This window comes from Pygocentrus nattereri, chromosome 3 (assembly GCF_015220715.1).
Source record: "Pygocentrus nattereri isolate fPygNat1 chromosome 3, fPygNat1.pri, whole genome shotgun sequence".
NCBI classification, from domain to species: domain Eukaryota; kingdom Metazoa; phylum Chordata; class Actinopteri; order Characiformes; family Serrasalmidae; genus Pygocentrus; species Pygocentrus nattereri.
In genome coordinates this window covers 17,172,448-17,183,814 of record NC_051213.1, presented here as the reverse complement: position 1 = coordinate 17,183,814, position 11,367 = coordinate 17,172,448, and the positions used below count along the sequence as shown (strand labels likewise).

General features: G+C 38.8%; 1 protein-coding gene across 3 annotated transcripts in view; it reads right to left on the bottom strand.

Annotated features, from left to right (window-relative positions):
- lmna (lamin A) overlaps positions 1 to 11,367 on the bottom strand; it is a 28,641-nt gene that overhangs the window by 6,157 nt on the left and 11,117 nt on the right. For all 3 annotated transcript variants that reach the window (XM_017682041.2, XM_017682039.2, XM_017682040.2), the window contains exons 4-7: positions 2,231 to 2,387; positions 1,699 to 1,824; positions 532 to 702; positions 275 to 400 (exon numbers count right to left, since the gene is read on the bottom strand). In XM_017682041.2, the coding sequence (XP_017537530.1) occupies positions 275 to 400; positions 532 to 702; positions 1,699 to 1,824; positions 2,231 to 2,387 (580 nt within the window). The remainder of the gene's footprint in view (positions 1 to 274; positions 401 to 531; positions 703 to 1,698; positions 1,825 to 2,230; positions 2,388 to 11,367) is intronic.

Below are 11,367 nucleotides of genomic sequence, written 5' to 3'. Positions count from 1 at the left end.
ACCCTTATCTAATCAGCAGTTATTCTTATAAAAATACAACACAATAAATTTGATTACAGTGTACAGTCATTTGGTGAGTATTTGGTGAGGACTGGAGTGTGGATACGTCTTTTAATCTCCTCTCAAGGTGACAATAACACATTGATGAACACATAATGGTGTAAATCGAAAAAGCAGCCTCTAGTGTTAAAGGTGTTAATCAACTTTCATGTAGCTATAATTTGACAGAAAACAGCCTCCAACCACAACAATCAAAGAACAAGTAAATATTAACCTGTTTCTGGAGCTGAGAAATCTGAGAGGACATGCTCTCCACTCTCACACGCATCTGCTGCCGCTCCTCATGGGCTTCTCCCACCAGGTGACTGTTCCGATCCGCAGACTGACGTGCATTCTCCAGCTAGAGGGATTCCATTTAATCAGTACAAACTTTCATCAACTGAAGAACTAGTGTAGTATGCCTGGGTTATAACCTGAAACTCCAACTGAATCTCAGAAAGTAGAGGTTCTCAGTAGGTTTACTCCTCTTACCTTGGCATTGTAGGTCTTCTCGATCTCGTCCTTGTAGATGCGGAGCTGCTCCTCATGCTGCCCGCGGAGCTCGGACAGTGCCTCTGCCAGCTTGCTCTCAAACTCCTGCTGCCGGCCGCTGTCAATCTCCACCATGCGCGACTCGTGTCTGCGCTTGGACTCCCGCAGCTCCTGCATGGAAGGCACAGAGCTCATAGCAGGCTTGTATTAAATTTTTACTTATTTCTATATGAATGATGACAAAAAAAAAAAAAAAAAAAAAAAAGAGTTGGCTTTACAATTTAGCAAAACATTAAAAAACTAAATCACCACAGTATTGTCTATTTAAAGGAGTAATAAAGTTTATTAACCTAAACTACCTAACAGTTAATTAGCATGGACAATAATTTCTCTTCTCTTGATAAAAGAACATAAAGCCCAAAGACTCATATCACACTAACCAGCTGAGTAAGCATCTGTCCACTGGCCTCTATTACAACTGAGTTTGAGGTCACAGAAACACAATCAACTATTAACTTCAGATGCAGTAGAGAGATATTAGGTTGAATAGTGAATTAGTCAATAGCTTGAGCATTCATTTGAAAACCAACCACCTAAAAACCAAGCTTTATGCACATAATTCACTTGCGATCATTATTTTTGTAGACCACAGCTTTACACTACACTACAGCTATATTCATCACTATTACTATGCTTCATGCATAAAAGTAACAAGAAGTCTTTTCTACATACACCCTGCCTTTAGAAATTAGAATGGAAGTCTTTTAAGAGTTATCACTTATACCACAATGTTTCCCGCAGGTATGAAAAAAAACTGGTGGAGCACTATAGGTGGGCTAAGGGACATTCTTTCAATACAGGTATATCCAAACTAATCACAACATTTGTTTATTTACTCAGGTATTTGAAAAAGGCATCAGGTAAGTGGATAAACCTTTGTTTTTAGATATAAACAACCTCACTCAGCTAAAGTGAAGATTTAGGTCAAAGAAATGACCAAAGGGAAATTTGTGACACTGTGTGATTTTCTTTGGAATTTCTTAAAATGGGACAAAATGGAAACTGAAAATGGGAAAAAATATGCAGTGGCTGTCAGAATACTTTGGGGGGCGCACTGCACCAGTTACCGTAACGCTCACAGAGCAATGATGACACAGCATGTCTGACCTCAGAGTATATGTTCTTCTGGAACTCCAGCTCCTCCTTCAGAGTCTGGATGCGGTTCTCTGCATCCACCCTCCTCAGCATCTCATCCTGAAGCTGCTTCTTAGCGTCACTCATACTGGCTTCCAGCTGCAGATGCGCATGTGCGCGCGCACACACACACACACACACACACACACACACACACACCAAGAGCCTCAATACAAACCTTTAAACTACATGAGCCCTGAAATCTAAGCCAAGTCTGAAAACAGTAAAAATGTTCACATTAAAGACTAAATAAAACTAATTAAATAAATAATTAAATAAAACACATTTTATTCGTTTTACTCTAGACTTAGGCAACTGTTATTTTCTAAAATACACTCATAATCCTCTTGAGCAACTCAATATGTAACTATTAAACAGATCAAAATATATTTCTAAAAAGAAAAAACAACTGAAACAATTAGGCTACAGAAAAGATCAGACATAATGACATGTTGGAGCCTTTAAAAATAAACCAGCACATGGACCACACAGGGAGTATTCATACTTTAGCCAACTGGGCCTTCAGGTCCCTAACTTCAGTCTCCAGAGACCTCTTTTCCCCCAGTGCTGTGGACAGAGAAGCATCCTTGGAGTTCAGGAGAGCCTCTAGATCCTTCAGCCTGGCCAGAGCTGACTCCAGATCAGCTTCTTTCTTAGTGTTCCTACAGAGACACATGAACAAGACAAAAGTTTAGACTCTGAGCTTCCATGGGCATTGCTGCTGTCATTATAACACCACACATTTTCAAACTGCTAACATTATAGAGGAAAGAAATTAACTTTAATAAATTTTCACTATATTGACAGATTAAACAGTAATGTTGGACCTTTTTAATTTTGACCATTCAATGTTTATACAACATATAGGGAGAACAGAAATTCCAAATATTGTTAAAAAAAAAAAAAATTAAAATGAGACTACAAAGTAACCATATAGGTATATTCACATGCAAATGTTTGGGTACCTCACTGAAATTATGTTTTGTTGATTTTGTAAATAAAAATAAGTAAAATAAAATAAAATAGAAACTATGTGCTAAAATATCATATGTAGCCTGTATAGGATGTGCACTTATTTGCACTAGGATGTGTACTGTGAATTAGCACAGCCCCATAAATCACAGGCAATCTTCCCAACACTGCACTGTCAGTCTAAAATCTGATTTTCTAATGCAATACTGGCAATTAACACTGTGTTACAGCACTACCACTGTTCCATGAGCATTATATAATTGTGCCCTGAAAAAAAATCCACTCTAGCAGATGTTGGCCTTATGAGTTGCCACTGACCATTAACTCTCACCGTAAGCTGGGCCCCCTAGAACTATAAAATATGGCATTAATTCTCCTTTACAAAAAGACCCAGTTTCAAACAGAACTCAGACATGCAAGTTCGATTGAAGGGCTGTTCCTTTAACATTGGAAAAAGACCCATGCAAAATCCTAATGAAAAACAGGACAGACATAAACCCAGCTCAGTACACAAATCATTTAAATAATGGCTGACTGGAGGAGGGTGCTTTAATACTAGCGTGGGATTGAATTAGAGGAAGAAGCAGAGCCAGGGAGATGCTGGTCTCTGAAACAGCACAGCCCCCAAAGGATCGGGTCTCACTGTCTCTAATGATATCCAGCTGAGCTGAGACGGCTTCCAGAACCCTTGGTTTCATCTTTTTCCCTCTGACAACAAAACACGTTTGCAGGAGAATTTAAAAGAATCTTGTTAACAGGAATACGCAAACATCCTCCAGTCAGAACTTACAGATTTCATTGTGCATTTGAAGGATCTTTCACCCAGTTACTATCAGATTTCAAAGACTAGCAAATTAGTCACATACTACTGTGGAGTGACTGATGGCCAGTGTCATATCTTCCAGAAACCCCTCCTCCAACACACTTGGCCACACACAGTCTGTTTCTTCATCATGGCACCACCCAGCTTTGTAAGTGGCAACAGGTCTATCACGTTCACAGAGAACACACCACTGCACATAAGCCTTGCATGGCTTTCAGTGAGTTCATTCAGTGAGTGGAAAGTCCAGGCCCACTTGTGAGTGGCAACAACTGAAGATAAGCCAGGCTTGGAGTCACAATAGCAGACAATGGTTAGTTAACTCGTACTGTCAAGATGTCAAAGTACAAGATTTACAATTATAAGCTCAAGGTATACAAGCCACATCCAATTCTGAGAGGTCTCACACAGCTTACTAGTTCTTTGCTTGACCTAATTAACTGCTTACAAGACAACAACTGACATACTTCAAATCACAACCATTTCTAAATGCTTCCTCTGTGAAACAAAGTTGAAACTCAACAAACTTGCAGTGAGAACAGCAGTGGCAGCAAATTACTCTGAATTAACTGGTGCTATGTTTATTTCCAAAGCTATAAATGTTGCAAAATAGCTTTGAGGAAGCCCACATACTAGTCTAGTTCCAAAACTATTAACATGTAGACTTATCTTGGGCCCGAGATAAAGTTTTATCTGGATAACTCTATTTAATAACAGCCATTTTCATAAAATATTTTAATGTTAAAATCAGGTAACTAGTAGCTTTTCTTAACTTTGCTCCTCATAGTTTGATAAATAAGCTTAGTCAGATTGTACTTTACGTCCCACTATTATTGCACTATTCATATTTGCACAGAAAGTTGCTGTACTGTCATGTATTTACTCTGCATACTTATCTTTTACATATGCTGCTATACATGTATATCTCAAATATAAATATATATGTTTTATACTCTTGGCTAGATGCTAACTGCATTTCGTTGGCTCTGTACCTACAGTCTGCACAATGAGTAATCTTATCTAATTTAACAGAACTGGATGCTACCATGAGGCCTGAGCTGAAAGTTGGATGGAAACAACAGCAGCAACTAAGCGAGATAGGACAGAATTGTGCAAATCATTCAACTGCATTAATAACTCTCCAGACTGACTGTGGTAGAGGGAAGAGGAATTGGAAAACAGCAGAGCCTTCCTTTTCTAGTCATGACAACCTGACACCTTCCCAGCAACAGCAGAAACACTGCATTATTTTCAGTCCAGCCATTCCACAATGAAGTGGGTCTCAGCAAGATATGCGCCTATGAACGTTTCTAGATGTGTCTCATCAAACCTGGAAAAGATTATCACTGGCAGAGAAATAGAACAGATAAAATATATCACAATATAATGATGTGTAGAGGTTGCCTGCCTCCACTTTTTCTTGGAATTTTTGCACGTTTTGAATAACTGCAAATGCAAAACTGGACTATTCAGATGATGAGCAGAAGAAGTACAGAAGAAAATCAGACCCCATGCCCGAAACTAGAAGTAGGCAGGGTCTATTGAAAAAACAAACACACTCATATACAAAATATACATAAAAGATCTTTTGTACAGACCATAAATAAATTCAGCAAATAACGAGGATTTAAAAAAAAAACAACATTTTAATCATTCTAATTATGCATCTGTATAGTGCACGCACACACACGCGCACACACACACACACACACACACACACACACACACACACACACAATTAAATAATTAGCACAAAAAACCTCTTGTTTTTTTGTGTGTTTGGCTCTAAGCATCTCCAGGATCTCTGCTCAGGAAATGACTTTACTTAGGAAGCTTTTTTTTAAGGACAATAGGAGGACATGCGTTAAACACAGAGAGGAGGCTGTGTAAGTCATGTCTGAGCATAAAGACCACTTTGTCTTTCAGTGCAAGACTGGGCTTGCTGAATGGCCAGGATATGATGTCCAAGTTGTGGTTTGAGTTTACATGTACCGTCTTTGCTGGCTCTCCCTAAATCGTTCCTCTCTAAAAATGTAAATGTAAATGTTTATCAAACATTGGAAATGAAGCAACAGAAGGCTTTACATGTAAGCACAGTGATGAACAGAAAGACCACCGGGAGCTGGTGTGTGGGACAACTGACCCCTCTTACAGTTGAATCACAGAACAAAAAGTTAGGAACAGACTAAAAAGTAGAACCATAAAGCAGAACAATAATTCTGAATGCGGGTTTAACATATGGTCTGATCAAGTCACGACACAGTAAGAGGCAGAGAATTCTCCTGCCTGAGCGCCAAGTTACTGGCACACAAGAGTTCAATAAAAGAGTTACGAGTCTCAAAGTTTTGGTAAAACGTGAGTGCGTGTGTGTGCGTGCATGCACACGTGAATTTGTTCTCAACACACTATGATGACTAAAACTCTTCATTATGACAGGAATATATGCCTGTTATGTAGAAGTAAGGACGCTTCACTGATCCTCATAAAAAAAATAAATAAATAAAAAAAAATTAAAAAAAAACCATCCTGTTTAAGCCATGAACAGTTTTTTTTTTGATAACTAAAAGAACCCAAGGGTTGCCTTTTGGCTAGGCAGCTTTAGGGTTAGTGCTGGGTGTACCTTTACTGAGCAACGAAGGTCAATGGGAGTACTCACGATTATAGAAACACCAACATGTGTGTGTTTACTGAGGACATTTCAGGGCACAATGAAAGTAGAGAGAGACAGGGAATGAGAAGGACAGTTAAAGTGAGACAGAGGAGTGGACTGGAATGCGTTCAGCCTTTAGCTCTGTGACTCATTGCTATTTTTGTCCATCTCTGTGACGAAAATGAACCCCCCAAAAAAGAAAAAAAAGAAAAATCCAGAAGGTTTGCTGTTAGGTGGCCATGACAACACAGCCTAGCCTCAGCAATGGAAATACTGACCCCAGCATCTTTAGAAGACTGAGGAATGGGGTTTACCCAACAACCACTGTTCCTATGGATTCCAGAAAAAACTGTGCATGCAAGAGTTTGGAAATCTAAAGCATTATAAACAGACTCAACTACTCATTAAGCTTTTGGGTGGTTTAGAGCTATTCAAATCAATCTATAATAACAAGGAAAACAAGCAGCGGACTAGAAGAACCTTTAAACATGTCAAGTAGTGACCAACCTTTTCACCTTCATAAATTAGTGCAATTACAGGCACACATGTAGCGCCTGCGTCCTGTTTATGGCCATATTCCCAGAATTCAGGTCTTACATTACTTCTCTCATCTAGCATTTAGGGCAAATGCTACACTTCTACACTTGTCAAAGTCAGCATTAAGTAACAGGCATTAACAGACAGATGCCAGTCAACATTGCAGACGACTTTGTTAAAGTTAACAAACAAACCAGTGTAGTAACAAACTAGTAGGTGCCCTTCTGGCATGGGAACCTTCACAGTCTATGTTTACACAGCTGCCTATAATACTAAACTAGCACTAGAAATACATATTTTAACCTTACCTGCTATGACAGCAGGTTTATGTGATGAAATGGCACTGTGTGGAAAAATAAAGACATCACGCATAATCTGCACTGAAAAGTCAACATCTCATCTATTAGTGTCTTATACTGATTATACTTCACCATATACAGCACAGTCAACTACTTTTCACTGTTAGCCACTTCAGCATTTTTGGTCAAACCATCTCTAACGGGTAGGTGGAGTCCACATGTGAGTCACTCTACAAACAGTAAAGTCTCAATTAAGGGGGGAGCTCTTTCTCAGTGTACAAGGCATGAACATTTCCCTTTTATCAACTGTGCATCTCAAATCATCCTTACTGAGGGAAATCTCTATGGAACTGAAATGGAATATGGTGTATGGGAACTTGCTCAAGAAAGGTGACTGTTGTATAAGTGAGATTTCAATCTAAACACTAGTCTGGAAACAGCACTCAGGAGCTGCCAAAAATGTGACCTTTATAATACACTGCAGGAACTGAGAGTGGTTTCCAAATTGTGGAAAAGACAGACAATATATATCAAGTAGCATGAGTCATGCAGTGCCCAACTGCTGGGACATGTGCTATTTGCAGCAGTTAAAGACTACGACATCACAGGATTTCCCAGGAAAGCTTGACAATTAAATATAAGAGAAGGTCCCTTACCTGCGTTTGGACAAACCTGATTTTATCTTATTTGGCTAACTTCCAGTGAAATACCAATAATCAACAGCCCAAACTTAAACAAGCATCAGTTAAAAGTACGTAGGTGGAATTTTTCGCAGGAAGTCTTTAATGTCTGACAGTGAGGGCAGAGGAGACACGGTGCTCTTCCTCTAAACTGCGCAATTTTCAGAGCAAATGATTTGGAACAATGCTGAGGAACACAGACTGGCACAGACATGCACACACCTTCTCTCAAGAGAATAAAAAAAAAACAAAAAACAAACAATGGCTGTAATTGGCCAAACCATTGCTCACCATTTCCTAAATCCACAAGTCGTTAAAGTTTTGAGGCACACAAAAACACAGAGCAACATCTGCATTTCTGTGCCTTCTTCACAACTGGGAAAATAAGATATGGAGGAATATGCTTTTGGAAACTTCTAAACATTAGAATCTTTTCATTTCTGCATAATTCAATTGTTAAGATGTAAACTGAGTGGTTTTATGGGACACATGCAGTTTTACATAAACTTGCTAAGTCAAAAATTTTCACAGTGGTGGCGATGGGAACCAGATTTCCTAACGTCTCTAAAAGAAAGTTATCACACAAAAAGGTTACAAATACTTTGAATGGTGTCTGAAACACTGATTAACAATAGTTTTGACATAAGCTTTAGGCCTAAACATATTTATTAACCATTTATGGTGGAGAAGCACATGCAAAACGCAGGACGTGAAGCAAATGTTTCCCTTATTTTCATCACTACATGCAAAACTCAGAAAAAACATGTAGGTTCATTAGTCATTCTGAATAGCAAATAAAATGTCTATATTTGCACTAAAGACATTCTGAACCCTGATTCCTATAACCACTTGTGTAAAGAAATCTGAGCCAGTATGTTTCTCTGCAATGCATCATTTCACATTATACAACTGAAATTATGCAAATTGGCAGAATTCTCCTTTAAGTATGAGGTTGTTTTCAGCAGCACATACTACAGCCACCTCACAGACTTGCTATATAGACTACATATGTTAGATTTTGTTGCTGTCCATATTTCCTAAACAGTAGCTTTATACAAAAGATAAAAACTTGATTACATTTCAACATTTCCACTGGCCCATTTCTATCGCCACAAACCATTCAGTGTACACTGCATTTTTTAAAATAAACCAAAAACAAATAAAAAATGGTTTTGTTACAACACATCAATGCATTACTGCATGAAGATTTCATCCCTTGAAGGATACAGCTATAACAAAAGCAGTTATTATGGCATTAAACCATCCCATAACAAGCCATCAAATTCCTGTGGTTGGCTCATGATATGTATGCAGTCTAAGGGTGTGGTCAAACGATAAGGGTGTGCACTGTATGCAAAGTTGGACAAAACACAGCAGATTTTCTTCCCTCTTGGTCTGATTCATCCTCACATGAAAGACGCCAGCCAGATTCCCCCTCAGGCAAAACTGACCACAAACATAATTTTGAATAATTCAAGTGATTGGACTGTCTAGTCTATTTTAGCACCACTGCTTTGATAAAGAGCTATAAAGCATGAAAACTGATCACTTATCCAAGACAAAATACTACTATTTAAAATAAAAAGCAGTTAAAAGCAACAGTATTACAAGTCAGCACAAATGAACACAAAAAGGTAAGAATGTATTCTAATACCAAAAAATATATCCAACAGCAGAACAAACTGGACGGCGTGGCACTGCCGTAGCAAATGCTTAAACACTGCAGGATGTGGTGACTCACTCTCTCCTTCATTCCACCAATTACAACTAGTCTTCTATATATACAGCTCAACTTTTCCTTCCATAATGGATCGTGAGCTTTCTACACACACCATAAACATTCTCCAACTGGATTTTCCAAGGAATAAACACAAGCAGATTCCACTGTAGCTAGCTCCACTCATCTATGTGCAGGGCTCTTGCCTCCATACAGCTGCCTCTAGTTTAGAAGGGGCTGGCGGCTGTGTGTGTGTGCGCGTGTGTGTGTGCACACTTGTGCCTGTTCCATTAAAAGGCTGGAGCAGCACCAAACTGTGTGTGGTTAAAAACTGGAGAAGCGCAAACCTCCTCTCACGCTACGGGCCACATGGCACAGCCACGTGAGAGAGTACAGACACACAAAAGTCGTACTCATGTTCAAACATTAGCTTAAACTTGTGCTCAATCGAATGATGCACATATCTAGCATACACTGAAGTCTTGCTTCAGGACTTCTATACAATTACACAACCTAATCTATCTATCGATTACCACAGACGATAACTTGCATGTTTCGCCGTGCTTAGAAAAGAACAACAGACTTGTAGACTCACTCACAATAGAAGTCAATAGAAAAAATGTTTCAGCACCAGCCCATTTGCTTCTTTCATTAGTGTGCTTCGTGGTATCATGACTTCTGTTTTGTACAGAAATCTTGGTAACATATGGAGATTATCATCTATGGTAATCAACTATATACTACAGATTTCCAGACAGGGAAACATTTAAAAAAGGCCCACATACTACATCTTTCTTGCATTTAAATTTTTTTCCCCCACTGACGCCCAATTGTGACATTTTTATGCTTTTATCTACCAAAAATCCTTTATTTCATTGAACAACAATGTTTAACCATTGTTTATCTCGAAGAATTAAACAGGCTGTTTTTATTCCTGCACCTTTAAGGCTGATATATGTAAACAGCATCTATTCTGATTGGCTGTCCTGTATTGGGCTTCATTCAAGAATAGTCTTAACTGAAACACCATCATGTCAGTGTGCAGGGCTTAATCGGTGTTGGCTGAAAAGAAGCACATAAGTAAAATGTACTGACATCACAAAAGCAATGAATTGAGTTTTTATGGTTCAGTTTGATATGGACCGTATGAACTAGAAAGTAAATAATACATTTTGAAACTGGTTGAAAATATTTACATACTACTTTTTACAAATTTTGTTTTCCATAATACATGCCCTTTAAGTTTCCAAAGGCTGCTCTAAGAAGTACTTGCAGAAATCTACACCCCTGAACAGACTTTCCACGGTGTTAAATATGAAAAATTAAAAACTGACATTCCCACAAAGTATCAGCTCAGTCTCAAAAGTTGGTACCAACTTGATGGTGAAGATTATGAAAGGGAGGCTGCTGTCAAAGTGAACTAGACATGTTGCATCTCGTGCACAACAAAGCAAAAAATTGTTTTTTAGTATTACCTGGAGCCTTCAAGGAGCCGTTTGAAAAGTGGAAACAGACAGAGCTTTTATCTTTAGAGTAAGAAAGTGAATGGAAGTTATATAACTGACCAAATGAGTCATTCTATGCTTCCTCTAATTTCAACCACTGACCACAACCAAATGGGAACCTCTTTTAGTGTATGTGTGTAATATGAACTTGTATGTGTATGTGTATGTGTATGTGTGTGTGTGTGTGTGTGTGTGTGTGTGTGTGTGTGTGTGTGTGTGTGTGTGTGTGTGTGTAGTCTTGCCCAAAATCTTTTTTTGATTTACACAGAGTGACTGACTGACTCATAACTCCTTGGATAACTTTTGTTTGAAAAAGCCATGAATGCCATGGAAACTCTGATCCATTCTACTCCCCATGCACCCGCACGCACGCACACACACACACACACACACATACATACTCGCACACACACAAACTTTCCAGTACTGCACTGGAACATGGACCAGCACTATGGACAGTTA